Consider the following 20,128-nt stretch of genomic DNA (forward strand, 5'->3'; position numbering starts at 1 on the left):
TAAAATCTTTAAAAAAATAAAAAATAAAAAAAGATTCCACTCGTTTTCTGAGGCCTGCTGCACTTACCTGTCGGCCTGTGGGGGCAGCCTGTCTCTAACGGTGGCTCAAGGGGCCCAGTGATATCTGGAGCCTGTTCTGGGAAGGTTGCCAACCCCTGCCTTTCCTTTGGTTTCTACCCTTTTGCAAGCCTCTGCTGGTAAAGGAGAGAAAGTTCAAAAACAAAGTTGTTGACCTGAGTGATTTATTTCATCATTCATAAAAACCAAGAAGGTAGGAAAGAGGACGAGTACGGATCGCTAAGAGTATAATGCAGGAGAATCCAGAAGCTAATGATGAATTCAGTTAAAGGAGGAGCCAGTGGGAGATTGCGGGACTTCTGGTACCTCTAGTCCGGGATTCTTCCCACACCTTGATTTGGCCCTTGCCCACAGGAACACTCCATAATTATTAGTTGTAATATTTGCTTCCCACACATTGCTATGCATTTCTGCATGACTCATTGGACGCTCTCCTCTTCCAGTTTCCTCCTATGTTGGAACCTTGGGGACTCACACTGAGATCAAGCGAGTGGCAGAAGAGAAGGTCACTTTGCCCTGTCACCATCAGCTGGGGCTTCCAGAAAAAGACACCCTGGATATCGAATGGCTGCTCACCGACAATGAAGGGAACCAAAAAGTGGTAAGGGTACAGTTGGCCAGAGGGCCCCCCATCCCCGTGCCCACTCATCCTCCCACAGCTGTCTTTCCTCAGTCCTCTGGTTTTCTGTTGGAGGAAAGGGCTAGAATAGCTCTTTCATCTGGCTTATCATTGGAAGACTCTAGAGATAAAAATTATCAATAAGGAAAGGTACTTGGGTCTTAAAGATAAGAAGTTCTGGGTTCTTGAGGCAAGCAAGCAAGCCACCTATCATTTGCCCAGGGAAGGAATCTCCACTGTCAGTGTCTTTTCCTAAGAAGGGAGCTAAGATGCATTAGCTGGGTTCCCTAGTCTAGTGGCCAGACCCCAGATCTATACTAGGAAGCCTGCTCCCCTTTCTCCTCTGAAACTATTACCACCTGCCTATGTTGAAGTTCTGCACAAAGTCATGACTTTCAAGCTCTGAGATTATGTAATGTAACAAACAACATACAATGCAGGGCATGACTGAAAATGTTTAACACATATGCGATCGGTCAGCAAAAGAATTGATACTGGTTCTGGAGTTGGAAAATGAAGGGGCTGGCCCTGGGTCTTGTGTGCTCAGGATGGGGAGGTCCTTTGGTGCCTATGAGCTTTCGGGCGGTGTGAACAGAACTTGTAGCCCTTTGCTCCCAATGATCCACGGGACTGGTCTCTGTTGAGAGAGAGAAGTGAGTAACTACTGTATTATCCTGTCTGCCTTGGCTGTATTCAGCCTTCCTCAAGCAGGGTTTTCTAGCATAACTCTTCTCATTCCATTTACCCAACTGAGTTACTTTTTAAAAAGCTTTTGGTTGAGGGGTGTCTGGCTGGTTTAGCTGGTGGAGCATGCAACTCTTGACCTCAGGGTTATGAGTTCAAGCCCCACGTTGGGTGTAGAGATTGCTTAAAAAAAAAAAAAATCTAAAAAGAAAACCAACTTTAGGGGGGCGCCTGGGTGGCTCAGTGGGTTAAGCCTCTGCCTTCGGCTCAAGTCATGAACTCAGGATCCTGGGATCAGGCCCCGTATCAGGCTCTCTGCTCAGCAGGGAGCCTGCTTCCTCCTCTCTCTCTGCCTGCCCCTCTGCCTACTTGTGATCTCTGTCTGCCAAATAAATAAATAAAATCTTTAAAAAAAAAAAAAAGAAAAAAGAAAAAAGGAAAACAAAAATTTAGGTGGAAAGTTTTGCGATTTTTAAAAAAATCACATAAAATAAGCCAGGGAAACTGACTTTAGACTTTCCTTCCTTTTCAGAACTTTACCTCTCACCCTACTAAAAAGTGAAAGATTGTCCTTTCTTCTCTGTCTATACCTCTGATTTCAAATGATGGCTTGTGCTGGAAGAAGTTTAAAGTTTTCACTAAAATAAAATCCAGGATCATTGTTGGATTTCAGCTCCAACATCACTTTGTCATTTTGATACTGGTGTCATCTAGTTCTCAGTACATCATCCTAAGACTCTGTTCTCTGTAGGGCAAGGTCACCTTAAACTGAGCGTTTTTATTCCAGCAGATTCTCAGTCAATTGTAGATATGATACTCTCTGTTCTGAATCAAGTAAATAAGAGCTATGTTCCTCTTACAGAAATTTAAGAAGAATGCCTCCACTCGTCTAACTTTGACCCAAGTGCTTTCATTTAAACTAAAGGAAAAAGAGAGTTGCTGTTTTGTGTAGCCAGGTAAATATAAGGCTTAGAAGTTCATTGCTGATTAAAGCAGGCCACTGATATGGCTTTAAGCAGCCACAGTTCCCTACTTGTCTCCAATTAATGCTCCAAAGTAAGGATCGGGATTTATTTGGTCATTCAGAGCACGTGGATTTATTTAGCAAATAATATACACCGAGCTAGGCACTGGGACACAATAGTGGAAAAGATGGCAAAGTCCCCCTCTCCCTGGAGCTTACAGTGCCAAGCCATTCAGTAATTAAAAAAAAAAAGAAAGAACGAAAGAAAAAGAAAAAAACACCAAAAAAAATTTTTTTAAGTAGAGAGCCCTTAAACATTAAGCTATGCTCTGGGTTGCAGTCTATTTAGCACATAGTAGTATCTCATTTAACTTAACCCAGGAGGATGAATAACTAGGATTAGTGGTCTCATTTTATAAATAAGGAACCCCATACAGCGTGTGCCCAGACACAACACACAAAGTGAGAAAAGGACTTAAGGTCACTCATTGTGCCATTAGAAATGAGGCACTGTTGTTATCAGCACCTGGGCTGTTAACTGCCAGCTGTGCTACCTTCATAAATAATTTGAAATTAGAGTCTGTGTTATGTAGGAGATAAGGAGAATGTGGGAAGAAAACTATTCCAGACAGAATCAGTTGTGCCAAGGCCCCATTGCTGGAAGAAGCTTGGTACTATTGCAAGTTCTAAAAGAGTGAAAATCAATTTTTTTTTAATTTGGTGGGGGTTTTTTTGTAAGGATTTTATTTATTTATTAATTTGTCAGAGAGAGTGAGAGAGCACAAGCAGGGGGAGCGGCAGGCAGCAGGAGAAGCAGGCTCCCCGCTGAGCAGGGAGCCCGAAGTGAGGCTGGATCCTAGGACCTTGGGATCACGACCCGAGCCGAAGGCAGATGCTTGACCAACTGAGCCACCCACGTTCCCCTCAAAATAAATTTAGGTTAAACAGAGTAAATACTAGATTCCCACTATCCACATGAAGGAGGTAGTTGTGTGAAGGCATAACTTGAGAACTAAGTGACAGAGATAATGATAGAAATAGGCAGAGTGCTCTAGCTGAATATGAAGGAGGCAAGAGTAGTTGGTGGGGGGAGTCAAGGGCAGCTCCTGTAAAGAAGTCGCAGCTGATCTGAGCACTGATAGAATTTCCTGATTGCACTGAGGAATCACAAGAGTCTAGACACAAAGGCTGGAAAGTTCTGGGAAATCATGAGCAGCTAGCATACGTGGAGTACAAAATGTGAGCTCACAGAGGTTGCAGGATGAGAACACAAAAGGTCTTGTGGAACAGGTTAGGAAGCTCCGATACTTTCTTACATTGTCGTGGAGTTCTTGAAGGATTTTAGGAGCCACAGGGACATAGATGTGCCTAATGCGATCAACCTGGCCCTGTGTGGAAGCACACTGATTTTTATTAAAAGAGACTTGAGTAGAAGCAAGATCAGTTGAACAATTTCCGACTCTACAGTAGAGGCTTCCACTATAGTCATGGGTAGCTGGGATATCAAGGTGTAACATACCAATGTAGTGGGTAAATTTGCCACCATTTTTGGAATGAGTGAGGGTGAGAGAGAAAATACAGGAGGGGCTGGACCAGACGTGGTGCCTAAGGTAGGCTAGCCAATAACCTAGACCCCAAGGTTAACCTTGCATTTCAATCTGAGCAGAATTGGCTCCCTCCTTTTTGTCTAGGAGACTGAGAAATGCAGAGACCATTTGGGAGCGGGTAAGCAGTTTGGCGAATATTTGAATTTCAGCCTAGGTAGATAGCGCAGCCTCTAGAACTCCGGAGCTCTCCTCCTGGTTCTAGGGATGGAAACACAGTTACTTTCCATCTCCCCCAGGGTCAGTTATGAACACACAGCAGAGACCTTTCCCCTCTATTTTTTGGGTGGAGAAATTAGGGCAGAGATGTTCTCATTTATGTGCCAAATCCCTCCGGCCACCTCCTTTTCTCCTTTCCCCCTAGTCCTTGATCTTCAGCAAGAAAACTCCTGATCAAGGGCTTGAGCTTCTGGCTCTCGATTTTGGCTCAGGTCATGATCTCAGGATTCCTGGGTTGGAGCCCACCCCCAGGACCACCATGCTCCATGCTGAGAGTCTGCTGGAGAGCCTCTATGTCCTTCTCCCTCTCACATTATCCCTGCTCCTGTTCCCTCCCTCAATGCCTCTCTCTCTGAAAAATAAATAAATAAAATCTTTTAAAAACAAAAAAACAAAAAAAATGCATCTGTAACAGGTCCACCAGGCGTGTCACAAGACACCCAACCCCACAACAGCTGAATTTCATGGACTTCATTTTTTGTTTGTTTGCAAAAGGATTAAATTTATATTCACTGTTCTCCCATCACTCCCCTCCCCCACCGCACCCCAGGGCAAGGGCTTAGTCTCAGCTCTGCATTTCCTAGAATTAAAACCACAGCTAGGACAAAGGGACACACTTGTACCTGATATTCAATATGTGTCTGAAAAAAAATGAGCCAAACTGGAAGGCTGGAACTGAGCCCCAACCTGAGTCCTAAATGCGTGTGAAATGCTCACATTGGGCAATGGTTATTTAATTATAGTAAGATTATTTTGGAGTTGTACAAGGTCTGCTTTCCAAAGATGTTACATACTTACCTTAGGTGTCTCCCCCAGCCCCTTTTTCCCCCATTAAATAATGGGACAGGATTTGGAGGGAAGGGGAGAAAAGCACCCGGGAGTCAGCCCTACCTGGATATACCAGGTGCTGTGGTGGGGCCAAGTCCAAAGGGCTGAGGCTCACAGGAGGAAGTGATTCTACAAAGGGATCTAATACACAGGCTAATACACAGACGGTGGCCTTTGAGCTTGATCTTGAGGCCTGTGTAGGTGTTGTTGAAGCAAAAATAAAAAAGAGGCATTTCAAAAGGAGAGAAGACTGCATGATCCAAGACAAAGACATATCAGAGGGTGTTGTTCAGAATCAAGGGACCTCAAGCTTGGGGACAAGGCTATTCAGAGATGCGAGGACAGGAACCAAAGACGAGGGGCAACCCAGGCTGCCCTGGCCTTAGGTGCCAACTTCAGGGGGCTGAGCTTTAGTCCAGTGTGTGCACAAGTGTGGGAAACGGAGGCTTTCAGCTACAGGGCTTTGCTCTACAAATGCATGGAATGACTTATGTTCTCTGGGTACTGGGTGGGACAATTTTGGAAACCTCAGCGACTTCCCTGAACCAGCCTAATAAAAGCGATTGTGAGGGCTTACTAGCAAAAACCCAATGATGTCGCTTACCCTCGTTTTATTTTTTTTAAGATTTTATTTATTTATTTGACAGAGAGAAATCACAAGTAGATGGAGAGGCAGGCAGAGAGAGAGAGAGGGAAGTGGGCTCCCTGCTGAGCAGAGAGACCAATGCGGGACTCGATTCCAGGACCCTGAGATCACGACCCGAGCCGAAGGCAGCGGCCCAACCCACTGAGCCACCCAGGCACCCCGCTTACCCCTGTTTTACAACTGAGGAACTTAAGGTTCAGGAAGGTAAATTAACCGACCAAAGTGCAGAGCTGTAAGTGGAGGGGCTCCTGCTTAAATGTCAACCCAGTGACTTCCCTGCTTGCTCACTCTTCGTCAGTGTGCCCTGGTGCAGTGTTTTTTCCAGTCGGGACTCAGTAGTGGATTCTAAGCGAGCAGACTGGGTTGTTTGTTTGTTTGTTTGTTTAACACAGACTGGAAAATATCAGTGTATTGCACATACACTACTTCCTGAAACTTACACTTCAGTTGTCTAGTGCGCTCCATGTGCGTGCTGGGTCACGGATGTAAGTTTCTTGGTGTAAGTCTGTTCAAAGCTGGAAAGCTCCTATTCTATAGGAGACTTAAAGCAGCCAGAGTCTCCTGTGGACCGCACCTTACTCAGTCTCTCCGAAGTCAAATGTGACTTTCAAAAATAGGAAATATTCATCCAAATAGTAACATGAATAAGAAAGAAATCCCCTAGAGCAAAAAGGTTTACCCACTTCTCAAATCCCACAAACCCCCCAAATTCCTAAAAATTACCCAGCTCTTGGGGTACCCGGTTGGTTCAGTTGGTAGAATGTGAGACTCTTTTTCAAAGATTTTATTTATTTAATAGACAGAGATCACAAGCAGGCAGAGAGGCAGGCAGAGAGAGAAGGGGGAAGCAGGCTCCCCGCTGAGCAGAGAGCCCTATGCAGGGCTCGATCCCAGGACCCTGAGATCAAGACCTAAGCTGAAGGCAGGGGCTTAACCCACTGAGCCACCCAAGTGCCCCAGAACGTGAAACTCTTGATCTCTGGGGTCGTGAGTTCAAGCCCCGTATGTGGCACAGAGTTTACTTAAGATAAAAATTAATCAAATTAAAAAACCAATTCCGAGCTCTTTACTTATTTCTGGTTTAGAATCTCTTCATTCTTCCTAGGAAGCACAGACTCACTTCCTCATAATGATTATGCAGCTATGAGGTAACATGAAAAAGTCAGAAAATAACATTCATTGAGTACCTGCGAGGCATTCCCACCTCACTTGTCCTACTTCCAAATATCAGCCCCTCCCCTTTCAGTCTTAAGAGGAGGTAAACTCTAAAGCTTCCAGTTTGCTTCCTGTTGCTAATATATTTCCTCCTCTCCCTATTGTCCCAGTGAGTTGGCATTTCTACGGCAGCTGCTTCCACCGCCCCAAGAAACTGATCCTTTTACCCAGTACAACAGGATGTGGGGCCAAGAACACCATGCAAACATGTAAAACAAACAAATACGGTATCAGAAGGGCTGCGACCTGGCTTTTCCTGGTCTGAGACTCCTCTAGCGGGGAGCTTTCAGGGATGCTGGGAGCCCTGTCAAATTATTTGCAAAATAATAATGTACTTTTTTTCCCCTGGGTCAGAGTTCATAGGTTTTATTGGAGAAAAACAGAAAGCAGTGAGGTAGGACAAGGAAATTCCTCAGACATGGTGACAGGCTGATGTCTGCAGCAAGTGGTTAAGAAAGAATTCTTGGGGCTCTGTGTTATGCTGGGAGCCTACTTTTAAAAAAAGAGAGAGAATTCTTAGGATGTTTTTGGTGCCAAAAGGTGGTTTTTATCAAAACACAGGGACTGGGTGCACTTGGGTGGCTCAGTCGTTGGGTGTCTGCCTTCAGCTCAGGTTCCAGGATGGGATCCAGCCCCAAATGGGGCTCCCTACTCAGCAGGAGACCGGCTTCTCCTTCTGCCTCTCCCACTCCCCGGGCTTGTGTTCCTTCTCTCTCCCTGTGTTTCTCTGTCAAATAAATAAATAAATAAAATCTTTAAAAAGGGGGGGGGTGCACAGGGACTGGACCCAGGGGCAGAAAGAGCTAACTTGGAACACCTGCCTGGCTCAGTCGGCTTCAGCGAGGGTCATGACCCCATGGTCAGGGGATCGAGCCCTGTACTCTGCTCCCTGCTCAGCAGCGGAGAGCCTGCTTCTCCCTCTCCCTGTGCCTACTGCTTGCCCTGTTGTGCTCTCTCTCCCTGTCTCAAATAAATAAATAAAATCTTTTACAAAACATTCTGAAAAAGAAAGAATGAGCTGCCTCAGGATTGTAAGGAGCGATTGCCCGTATACTTTTACATTGGGAGGGCAGAGGGAAAGCAAGTTTCCAAAAGGAATTTTCATATGTTAACGAACAGAACCAGGATCCTGGAGGTCTGGCTGTGGTGGAGCTAGGGCTGCCTTTTGCCTCTAGCAAGACCTTATTACCCTTAAGATGGCTGGGAGTTCCAGGAGGAAGGTTGTACTCTGCATTCCTTAAATATTTGTCAACGCCCTGCAAGTTGTTAAGAAGGTTTAATTTTATCTACGTTTCTTTTGCCTTTGTGCTCCCGATCCCTGACCACACCGGGGAACAGGAGGCTGGTTGCACTTTGAGGGATAAGAATAGGAGAGAAACCTTTCCCAGGCCCGAAGACTCCTTTCTGGGATGTCTAGTCTCCATGGGAAATGCCGTTGAGTCTGTGAACCCCGGAGGTTGGAAAAGAACGCCCCCAGTCAAGCAGGATAAACTGTTGCCGATCCAGTTTCAGATTAGGATATATGTTCCCACCTCACACAAGGCCCTCTCTAAAGAATGTATCAAACCAAACCGCCACCTGGGTGGCTCAGTCCTTATGTGGCTGCCTTTGGCTCAGGTCATGATCTGATCCGGCTCTGTGCTCAGCAGGAAGCCTGCTTCCCTTTCCCGCTCGCCCTGCTTGTGTTCTCTCTCTTTCTGTGTGTGTGTGTGCGTCCGTCTGTCTCTCTCTCTCTCTGCCAAATTAATTAATTAATTAATTTTAAAAAAAGAATATCAAACAAAAGAATGCCCTCAAGTCTAAGCTGGGGACACTCACTTCCTTAATCTCCTTGATCTTGCTATGAACTTTTCACTGACGTGGGTTTTTTTTTCTCTTTAATGCAAGGGGCTAATACTTATAAAGCATTTAGAACAGTGCCTCACATAAAATAAATAACACATATGTGTTTGTTAAATAAAAACAGAACTCTCCAACTGGAAGTATTGCATTGTGTTGGTGGATTTTCATTTCTGGGCCTAATGCATATTTTCCTATGTCCAGGGCCAAGGGCTGTGCTTGGCCCAGAATAGTCACGAGATGGTCAGCGAGCAAAGGAATGACGTCCTTTCACAGATTTCCGCTCTTACAGTTCTTACTAGGAGCCTGTGAGGTCGGTAGCTAAGAATTGTTGTCCTCATTTTCTTTTAATATGTGAGGATAAATGAGACCTTAAACTTGGCTGCAGAAAACCTGAGCTCTATGCCTTTGAGATTCTGAAGTCCGTTGCCCAAGACAGATTTCAGAGCTAGCATCTCAGCTCCAAATTCCTAAAACTAAATCCCTTTCTTTCCCTCTGCCCCCTCCCGCAGAATTTACAGCTTCTCTCGAAAAGAATGCAGAAATTCAAGACAGAACTTTTGTCTAGGATTAAGCACTGGACCTTTGACTGAAATCGTGCATTTCCTGTACTTTCCAGAATATTCCTCTGCATAAAGATGAAGCTTGGGAGGGACCTCCCTATTGTGTATGTGTTGGGAGTGCAAATGTTCAGGTTGGGGTAGGGAGAGATCCTCATTAATGTAGGATAATGAGTAATCAGACCTCTTCAAGGTTGCTTCCCTGACCCCCCATCCCCCTACTGTCTCCTCCCTCAGCGGGTGGTTTCAAGGTGCACTTCAGAGTCTTTATGAAAGAGAGGGTAGGAGGAAGAGGAGTTGTCATCCAGGAGTAAAGCAGGAAATGTGAGCAAAGGCTGGACTTGAAGAGTCCGCTAAAGAGACGACAGTCAACAGTTTTACTCTGAGGTTGGTGGTATTTTTTTTTTAAGATTTTATTTATTTATTTGACAGAGAAAGATCACAAGCAGGCAGAGGGGGAGGGGGAAGCAGGCCTCATGCAGGGCTTGATCCCAGGACGCCGAGATCATGACCTGAGCCCAAGGCAGAGGCTTAACCCACTGAGCCACCCAGGCGTCCCTGTCGGTGGTATTTTGATGAGCTCTATCTTTGTTTAGACAGCTACTCTCTGGAGAGTCTTATTTAATCCTCCTTTTCTTAATCTCTATATTCGTGCCATCGGGGAATCTTATCTAGTCTCAGGCCTTTAAATACCATCCACAAGCTTAGAATTCTCAAACCCGTATTTCCAGGCCTCCCTCTTGAATATCCAACACATGTATATGCACGTGCTTTACCCCATGCCTCTGGCTGTTGGACAGGTAGTCTCACAGGTAAGAAGCCCAGAACTAAGCTCCTAACCAGCCTCACCCTGCACACTTCCTCCGACTTCAGGCCTCCTCGGCTCTGTCTTCTCTCCGGGTTGGTAGCTCCTTTCTCTTCTCATAGGCTCCCACCCCAACATGAGAGTGGCCCTGGACTCTTCTCTTTCTCTCATACCACAAATACACAATTGTCTAAAAGACATTATTTATTTGACAGAGAACAAGCAGCGGGAGGGGCGAGGGGGAAGCAGGGTCCCTGCTGAGCAGGGAGCCCAGCTCAGAGCTCACTTCCAGGACGTGGGGATCATAACCTGGGTCGAAGGCAGACGCCTAACAACTGAGCCACCCAGGGGCCCTGACTCCAACAGCCTCTTGACTGGTTTTCCTGTTTCCATTTTTGGTCTCCTACAGCCTATTCCCAAAACAAATCATATCATGACACTCTTCTGCTCAAAATCCTCTAAAATAGCCCCCACTTCCCGCAGAGTGAAAACCATCATCTTCACAATGGCCCGGAGGCCCAGCAGGATCTGGCCCCCCTGCCTGACCTCATTTGCTATCCGCCTGGCTTACTCCAGCACCCAGGCCTCTCTGACGTTCCTCAAACACGCTAAGGCATGCTTCTACCTTAAGGGCTTCTGCTTTGCCTCTTTTCTTTGCTTAGAACTCTCTTTCCCCGGGTGCCTGGGTGGCTCAGTGGGTTAAAGTTTCTGCCTTCAGTTAGGGTCATGATCTCCGGGTTCTAGGATCAAGCCCTGCATTGGGCTCTCTGCTTGTCAGGGAGCCTGCTTCCCCTGCCCCTCTGCCTGGCTCTTTGCCTGCTTGTGATCTCTGTCTGTCAAATAAATAAATAAAATCTAAAAAAAAGAACTCTCTTTCCCCAAGGCTAGTTTGGCGTCTTTAAGACACGCCCTCCTGTCTCCTTCCAGCCAGGTCTACTTTGACCACCTTATTGAAACTGCAGTCTGTCCCCCTGGTGACTACCACCCCCTTCCCTGCTCTGTTATTTTCGTAGTATTGTCAAATGTACCATACAGTGGTCTTCCATGTCTGTTTCCTGCCACCAGAATGCATCCTCCCCAGGGACTGGGATTTTCAACTGCTGTGTTCACGGATCTTCCTCGGCACCTGTAACAGAGGCTGGCAAATTGTGGAGGCTCAAAATTTGTTGAATAAATGACTGCGCTCTTGGGTCTTTTTAGCTTACCATTCAAATCCAGCCTTTGTCCGCATTTCTACTTCCGGGTGGAGGTGGATGGATCACTCCTCTTCTTCCGACCGTCTCTTCTCGTTCTAAACATTCTGTAACTGGTCAGGCTTGCCAATTTGCTGCGAAATGTCTTTGAAGAATTATCTGAGCCTTCAAGAGCAGCCGATGGTGCTGCCCCAGTGAAGCTAGCTCCCGTTTCCCTGGCAGCCCTCATTCCAGTCCGAAGGAAGGAAACGAATGCTCTTCTTGGTACTCCAGCAGGAATTCTCATTTACAGACCCAGAGAGCTGAACTGTGAAACCACCTGCCGAGGGGGAGGGCAGTAGGGGAGTGGGGGGCAGAGGGGAGCAGCCTTCAAGGAATCTAGTTCCCCTTACTGTCATACCAATAGAGGATCTCTTCCTACCAAAGGCTGAACACTTGCCTCCATCCCCCCATACAGTATACCACAGGAAGGTCCCTCCCAAACATCGTCTTCATGCTCAGACTCCAAATTTCCAGATAAATTACGATCTAACTTTCCTCACATGTTAATCTCCACAGAAATAGAAATTAACTTGTGGAATGCCCATAGCGATGGCCCTGTTTCCGTATCTACAGCATGGCAGTGGGTCCTGTGTATAGAGATGCAAAGGAATTTTGTCCAACGGAGACTACAAGTCTTTGTCTGATTCTTATTTGAACCTGTTGTAAAAATCTTTCTGGTTCCATCATTTATTAATGAGTTAAATAAAATCTTTGACACATACTTATTTTCTTTGTATATGAGAATCATAATTTTACCCTTTTTTTTTTTAAGTTTTCCTTTAAAACTGTAGGTGGGGGGGGTATCTTTTCCCCTTTCCCCTCCTAGGTTTTCTAGCTGGGGCACTGTAAATTAGACGAATAAAAGACAGATTTTTGTTAGTTGGTTTGTTTTCTCTCTTTAAAAATTTTATAAAAATTTTTTACGGAGATATATTTGACATAGAACAATTATATTAGTTTCAGGTATACAACCAAGGGAAGAGTTAATAGGAGGAAAACAAACAGAAGTCTATTAACTTCTGTGTACCATGTAGGTAACGTGTGAGAATAAGTACCCACAGATGAGTAACTCCAAGGGGTGGCTAGAATTTGGACTACATACCTAACTTAGTCGGGGAAAGGGAAGAGGAGAAAGGACACTTTGGGAAAAACAAACGACTTTTGAGGAAGATAAACGGGCCCTTAGAAGAACGAACCCGAGATATGCTAGAGATGCTAGAATGCCAGAGATATGCTCGCTGGTGATCTTGTCTGTCTGGGTGTGGTGCTGATTTCTGGTCTCCTAGAAGAGAAGATTAGAGTTGTTCTCAGGAGGGGATTTATTACACTTAAATTCTTAGAGGAGGCTCTGCTTTGAAGTCAAGCAGCTTCAAGAACTCAAATGCCTTTAGCATTTGAAATTCTTACGCACATGCAAAGTGGCTTATTCTGGGTGGCACATCCTGGCCCTCAACACTTTCATAAAACAATTTTTTCTTTTTTTAATTTTATTTATTTATCTGACAGACAGAGATCACAAGTAGGCGGGAAAGGCAGGCAGAGAAAGGAGGAAGGGGGCTCCCCCAGCGGGGAGCCCGATGTGGGGCTCCATCCTAGGACCCTGGGACCATGACCTGAGCCAAAGGCAGAGGCTTGAACCCACTGAGCCACCCCGGGGCCCCAAAACAATTTTCTTTGTTTTGATATCATCTCTAGCACAGTGCTAAGCACGGAGTATGTTTTCAGTAAATGTGTATTCAATAAAGGCTTGCAGAATTGCATTCTAGCCTCGCCAAAGACGATTAATGGCAACAGACATATATATAACCAGAATGTCCCAAGGGTCTCCTGGTCCACACTCAGCATGATAGGAAGGGGATCTAACAATCTATGTGCCCAAGTCTTTCACCATTTCTCCTCTCATGAAAATGCTGCAAAGATGCAAAGAGTTGGGAGGGGGGAGGGAAGAGGCCATTAGTCTGAGTGTCATAACCCGGAAGGTGTCGTAAGAGGTTAACATTGATTTGGGACTTAGAAGAATGAAAGGAAAAATTTTTTTTTTGAAGATTTATTTATTTATTTGAGAGGGAGATGGAGAGAGAGAGAGAGAGAGAGAGAGAAGGAGTCGGGAGAGGGGCAGAGGGAGAGAATCCTAAGCAAACTCCCTGCTGAGCATGGAACCCAACATGGGGCTCGATATCATGACCCCGAGATCATGACCTGAGCTGAAATCAAGAATTGGACACTTGGGCGCCTGGGTGGCTCAGTGGGTTAAGCCATTGCCTTCGGCTCAGGTCATGATCTCAGAGTCCTGGGATCGAGTCCCGCATCGGGCTCTCTGCTCAGCAGGGAGCCTGCTTCCCTCTCTCTCTCTCTGCCTGCCTCTCCATCTACTTGTGATTTCTCTCTGTCAAATAAATAAATAAAATCTTTAAAAAAAAAAAAAAAAAGAATTAGACACTTAACTGACTGAGCCACCCAGGCACCCAGAAAGAATGAATAGTTCTTCATGTCAAGAGATGGAGAAAAAGGAGTTTCTCTTTGGAAAAATGCAGTGGGCAAAGGCATTGAGTACAAGAGGGCATGAATCATATTAAAGAAAGGGAGGCAGTGTTATCTGACGGTGCCCAGGGAGGTGGACAAAAGAGGAAATGGGACTGGGAAGGTAACACAGAAGTCAATGCCGAGAACCATAGACTGAACCCTGTCCTTATTCAGAGATAGCGGGGAACCACTGAAGAGTTCTGAGCTGGAAAAGAGCTGATGTGAGTTTTAGGTTACTGTTAACTTGGCATCCACTTAGATTGTGATGTAAGGTAGATCGGAGTGAGCAGAAATACACAACTGCCAGACAGCTGGAAGTGGTAAACCGAGTTCAAAACGGAGTCAGGTTAGCGATAAGGATATGAGAATTATCACAGCAGCAGTGCTGGTTGAAGGGAGTGGGCCAAGCTGGATACGGAAAATGTCTTAAGTTGATTATCAGCTACAGTGTCTACCTTTACTTTTCTCCTACTTTCTTCTCCCCCACCTCACCTTCCCCCTCCCCCCCTGAAGACTGTGAGGTCCGCAGGGTAAGAGCTGGGTCTTATCCCTGCTTGTTTTCTAGCACCTGGCACAGTACTCTGGCCTGTGAGCTCAATAAATAATTTGCCAATGAAAAAGAGCATGGAGAGAAAGGAAAAAACACATTTGTCAGAAAGATGGTGAGGGTGGGGCACCTGGGTGGCTCAGTGGGTTACACCTCTGCCTTCAGCTCAGGTCATGATCTCAGGGTCCTGGGATCGACCCCACATCGGGTTCTCTGCTCAATTAGGCTCAATTAGGGAGCCTAATTCCTCCTCTCTCCCTGCCTGCCTCTATGCCTACTTGTGATCTCCCTTGGTCAAATAAATAAATAAAATCTTTAAAAAGAAAGAAAAAAAGAAAGATAGTGAAGGCAAAATGGATGATACAGAAGAATTTTGATATAATTGAGAGAGATCTGATGGACATTATATTGGCTGGGTTCAAATCTTTTCAGGAAAGCATCTGATGTGAGGCAGGGCGCCATGTGATTGAGGATGGGGTTAAGGACTTGAGCAGAGGGAAACAATTTGAACAGCTGCAGCCAGAAATGTGCTTGGGAGATTCCCGAATGCTTGTGTGCCTGTTTTTAGTGTCCTTCTGTGTATCTGGAATGCTCCCCGCAGCCTTCTCCCTGACTTTATCATCTCTCATTTAGTCTGCTTGTCTTGCAAAGCCTAACTCAAATGCCTCCAACTTTTCTGGGACATTCTCTCCGATACTATTTCAAATTAATTAATCCGTTTTCTATGTTTATACTTCTCTCCTTGCTAATCCCATGAGATTATAAATTACTTGAAGACAGGAAGAGGGTTTTACTCATCTGAATAGCTTCCCTGTGACTTGATGGGAAGCAGTCGTCCCATAAATGTTTGCTGACATTTAAAATCAAATGAGTTTAAGAATATGCTGAGTGGCAGAAAGGCCAAAGCTGAAGTTACATAGCTTGAAGTCTTGGTGGACCAGAACAGCACAGTTTTTGTGACTAATAGGAGTGAGTGATGGACACACAGAACCAGGGAAGATTCCAGAACTATGTAGTCTAGAGCACCTGAGTGACTCAGTTGGTTAAGCATCTGCCTTCAGCGCAGGTCATGATCCCAGGGTCCTCGTCAGTGGGGAGTCTGCTTCTCCCTCTGCCCCTCACCCTACTCACACTTGCTCAATCTGTCACTCTGAAAAAATTAATTTAAAAATCTAAAAAAAAATCTCCAAGCCTATAGGCTATGAGGCAGGCAGATGAAATTTCACTAATACTCAAGATTATTATTATTACTTTTTAAGTAGGCTCCATTCCCAATGTGGGTCTTGAACACACAATCCCAAGATCAAGACTGGCGTCCTGTACCCTTTGAGCCAGCCAAGCGCTCCAGGATTTGGTTGTTGTCGTTGTTGTTAGAGTAATCTAAACTTTGGTGTCCCTGCCTGGGAAAACAAAAACATGATCGCATATGTATTTTATGGTAGGAAGGGATATAATTTTTTCCCAACTGACTTCCTCTTTTTTTTTTTAAGACTTTTATTTATTTGTCAGAGACAGAGGGAAAGAGAGTGAGCATGCACAGGCAGGCAGAGGCAGAGGGAGAAGCAGGTTCCCTGCCTAGCAAGGAGCCTGATGTGGGACTCGATCCCAGGACCCTGGGATCATGACCTGAGCCGAAGGCAGCTGCTTAACCAACTGAGCCACCCAGGCGTCCTTGACTTCCTCTTTCTAACCAGCGGTGAAGTCTACGGCCATACCACCCTGAATGCGCCCGATCTCATCTAATCAGTGGTGAAGCCCCCCAAAAGGAAAGCCAAACAATGAAGTCCTCGGTATCAGACCTGAATTTTAAGCATTGACTTCTACTCTTTAACTCTTCCAGTCCCTTTGACTGGACTTCACGCTTTTGTAAGAACAAAACAGATTGGGGTGCCTGGGTAGCTCAATGGGTTAAGCCTCTGCCTTCGGCTCAGGTCATGATCTCAGAGTCCTGGGATTGAGCCCCACATCAGGCTCTCTGCTCAGCAGGGAGCCTGCTTCCTCCTCTCTCTCTGCCCGCCTCTCTGCCTACTTGTGATCTCTCTCTGTCAATAAATAAATAGAATCTTAAAAAAAAAAAATAATAAGAGAACTGTAAAGTTTTTCCGGCGAGATAAACACAACACCAGGCAAAGTGGGTGCAAGCCAAGATTTATTGAAAACACTCTCCGGGGAGGTTTCAGGGCTCAGGAGAAGGGGAGCCAGGAAAGTTGCACCGGGAGGAGGTGGGCACCCTCGGGCAAGGTTCCCCGACTCTGGAAAGCAGAGTGGCGGAAGTCGTGCCCAAGGCAGGGAGAAAGGGGCTTTTAAGGGGCCTCGAGGGGAGTTCAGAGGTCTTTTGGCAAGTTTCCCTTATTTGGATATTTCGCAGGCTTGTCGGGGTCCCATTGGTCCACTGGAGCCTGGGGCGGGAGGGTTTTCAGATTCCTGCTTGGGTCTTTGTTCTCCTGTCTGTGCTCAGGTTTTGTGGCGCCCCCAAAATAGATTGATTTTATAGTGTCACTTTTCCGCCTTCATTTCTAAACTTTCTGGAAGAGGACTTAATGAGCCGTATAATGAATGCCGATGGCCACAGGAAGTGGGAGTTAATTGGTATACCAAGACCATAAATGGCCTTAGATGGTTATTTTCAAATCCCGGTTCTGCTACTTGTCTGTGAAATGGGGATAATGCCTACAGTATTACCCTCTTATCTGTGCGGGATATGTTCCAAAATCCCCCCCTGGATGCCTGAAACCATGAATAGTACCAAACCCTATATATACTATGTTTCTTTTATACGTATATACCTATGGTACTGTTTAATTTATAAATTAGGCACAGGGGCGCCTGGGTGGCTCAGTGGGTTAAAGCCTCTGCCTTCGGCTCAGATCATGGTCCCAGGGTCCTGGGATGGAGCCCCGCATCAGGCTTTCTGGTTGGTGGGGAGCCTGCTTCCCCTTTCTCTCTGCCTGCCTCTCTGCCTACTTATGATCTCTGTCTGTCAAGTAAATAAAATCTTTTAAAAAATAAATAAATTAATTAAGCACAGTAAGAAATTAAGAATAATTAATAAAATAATTTTAAAATTATGAGCATGTGGTTTTTCTCTCCCTCCTTCAAAATCTTATCGTACTATACCCACCCTTTGCCTTGTGATGTGAGATGATACAGTGCCTCTGTGATGAGACAGAGCGTGGGGAGACGACACAGGCATTGTGCACGGTGTTATCACACAGCTGCCTTCTGACAATATGACAGAAGGAGGATCATCTGCTTCTGGACCTTGGGTACTGAAACCATGGGAAGTGAAACCACAGAGAAGGGGAGAAACTACTTAACTTGCAAAAACACTATGTGAAAAATAAACCAGGTGTAAAATTGCTGAGCAAAAGGAGTGTAGCGTATTTTGAATAGCTCACATGCAGGTGGTAGGGAATTAAAAAGTCAGAAAGGGTATGCAGGGGAGGGACACCTGGGTGGCTCCGTCTGTTGAGCTTCTGACTCTTGATTCCGGCTGAGGTCATGATCTCAAGGTGGTGGGATCAAGCTCTGTGTTGGGCTCTGCACTGGGCTGGGTGTAGAGCGTGCATGCTCACTCTCTCAAAAAGAAAAAAAGGGGGGGGGTTTGCAGGGGGAAGGTAGACCTCCTCTCCATCCTTTTCTGCCAAATCTCCTCACAGTCAACTCTTGATACTTTTATTTTTTAAAGATTTATTTATTTATTTCACACACAGAGAGAGATTACAAGTAGGCGGCGTGGGGGGTGGGGACCTGGCTTCCCGCCGAGCAGGGAACCCGATGGGGCTTGATCCCAGGACCCTGAGATCATGACCTGAGCCAAAGGCAGAGGCTTAACCCGCTGAGCCACCGAAGCACCCCCAAGTCTTGATACTCTTATATGCATTTATGATACATTCCCTTCCTCCCTTGACTTAGCTGTGAGAACTTCACTGAACATGTAATTCAAATGCAAAAATCCCTTACCTATTAAATGAAATGGCTCTGAGCATTTAATGAAACAATTACTACTTTGTAATTAAAATGCTACACACACAAAAAGAGGTATTATCTTGGGAAGGAGAAGGAGGCCTAGACAAACATGTCGTACTTTTAAAATCTTTTTTTTTTTTAAGATTTTATTTATTTATTTGACAGACAGAGATCACAAATAGGCAGAGAGGCAGGCAAAGAGAGAGAGAGAGGAGGAAGGAGGCTCCTTGCTAAGCAGAGATGCCAACTCGGGGCTCAATCCCAGGACCCTGGGATCATGACCTGAGCCGAAAGTAGAGGCTTTAACCCACTGAGCCACCCAGGCGCCCCAACGTGTGGTACTTCTAACTTCATTGAGAACAAAGGGTCTCTTGACCCTTAGAAATCAGCTTTGGGCGTGACTGCTTTCTTCCATTAGGAGTGTTCCCTTTCCTCATCTTGGCATCAGCAAAAGATGAAGGCCGAGATCCACACTGCTTGACGCCCGGCCTTGGTCTGTCCCCCAGGTGATCACCTACTCCAGCCGTCATGTCTACAGTAACCTGACGGAGGAGCAGAAGGGCCGAGTGGCCTTTGCTTCCAATTTCCTGGCAGGAGACGCCTCCCTGCAGATTGAGCCTCTGAAGCCCAGTGATGAGGGCCGGTACAGCTGCAAGGTGAAGAATTCAGGGCGCTACGTGTGGAGTCATGTCGTCTTGAAAGTCTTAGGTAAGCTAGAGTGCCAAGGTAAACCCCTCCATCTCAATAATGCGGTCTCTGTGAGGAACAGCCAAATGCCCCAGAGTCGAGTTTCCTGGGAAGAAGTACGTTCTATATTTTAGACATAATAAAAGAAGAAAGAATAATCACAATTTTCCATGGGAGCCCACTTACAAAGTTTAAATATCCTCTCGTGTTTAAATGGCATTCTTATATTTACCTTACATCTCTCCGATCCGAATCAACTCCATTTCTGGTTTCTGGCAGCAGAAGCTACTAAGCTCTATTTAATTGCATCCAAGTGAATGGGTTTCTGTCCCTGTTTCAGTATTAATAAAATCACACTCAACTTTGAAAAGTGTCTTGAGAGGGGATGAGGGAGTTTCTGGGACAGCCTCTGAAAATTACAGTGGCACCAGCCTCTGAAAATTACAGTGGGATTGGGTGTATGTGTGTAGGGGGTGGAGGAGGGTGCATTTTGGGGGTGCTGTAAAGCATGGTTACGTACCAAAAGACCCACTCCGCAGTGGACCTTAAGAGACAGCTAGAGAAACAGCTCAACGGGACACGGTTTTTCCACTGAATCGGGTGTTTGGCGATCTTTGAAGCTTTTTTCTTTTTCCAGTGAGACCATCAAAGCCCAAATGCGAGTTGGAAGGAGAGCTGACAGAAGGAAGTGACGTGACTCTGCAGTGTGAGTCAGCCTCTGGCACAAAGCCCATCGTGTATTACTGGCAGCGACTCCGGGAAAAGGAGGGAGAGGATGAGCGTCTCCCCCCCAAGTCCAGGATTGGTAAGTCATCTCTCCACCAGTCTGCTGAGACAACAGAATGGTATACTCTAGCCGTGAACTCGGAGTCTTGTTTGGTCAGCAACTCACCATGTGACCTTGAACGCTCTGCTGAACCTCTGAGCTTCTATGTTGCATCCGTCAACCTGGACAGAAAACAAACAAACAAACAAAAACAAAAACAAAAACAAACAAAAAACCCCACCCATCTTTTCTTTCCTCAAATGGCACGTAAAAGTGGCAGAAGAAGCGAGGGAGAGATGTATTGGGTATCCATGATAGCTAATTACGATGCTTACTGTCC

General features: G+C 45.7%; 1 protein-coding gene and 2 long non-coding RNA genes across 3 annotated transcripts in view; 2 read left to right on the forward strand and 1 right to left on the reverse strand.

Annotated features, from left to right (window-relative positions):
* CLMP (CXADR like membrane protein) overlaps positions 1-20,128 on the forward strand; it is a 98,938-nt gene that overhangs the window by 73,058 nt on the left and 5,752 nt on the right. The window contains exons 2-4 of the mRNA XM_059414952.1: positions 522-679; positions 18,842-19,043; positions 19,660-19,827. Of these exons, the coding sequence (XP_059270935.1) occupies positions 522-679; positions 18,842-19,043; positions 19,660-19,827 (528 nt within the window). The remainder of the gene's footprint in view (positions 1-521; positions 680-18,841; positions 19,044-19,659; positions 19,828-20,128) is intronic.
* Positions 9,544-11,568, forward strand: LOC132026746 (uncharacterized). Its single transcript, XR_009406983.1, has 3 exons — positions 9,544-9,643; positions 9,988-10,068; positions 11,127-11,568. It is a non-coding gene; the product is annotated as an uncharacterized LOC132026746 (long non-coding RNA).
* On the reverse strand, positions 19,052-19,653 carry LOC132026742 (uncharacterized). Its single transcript, XR_009406982.1, has 3 exons — positions 19,543-19,653; positions 19,255-19,353; positions 19,052-19,145 (listed from the first exon to the last, which is right to left on the reverse strand). It is a non-coding gene; the product is annotated as an uncharacterized LOC132026742 (long non-coding RNA).

Source organism: Mustela nigripes, chromosome 1, assembly GCF_022355385.1.
Source record: "Mustela nigripes isolate SB6536 chromosome 1, MUSNIG.SB6536, whole genome shotgun sequence".
Taxonomy (NCBI): Eukaryota; Metazoa; Chordata; class Mammalia; order Carnivora; family Mustelidae; genus Mustela; species Mustela nigripes.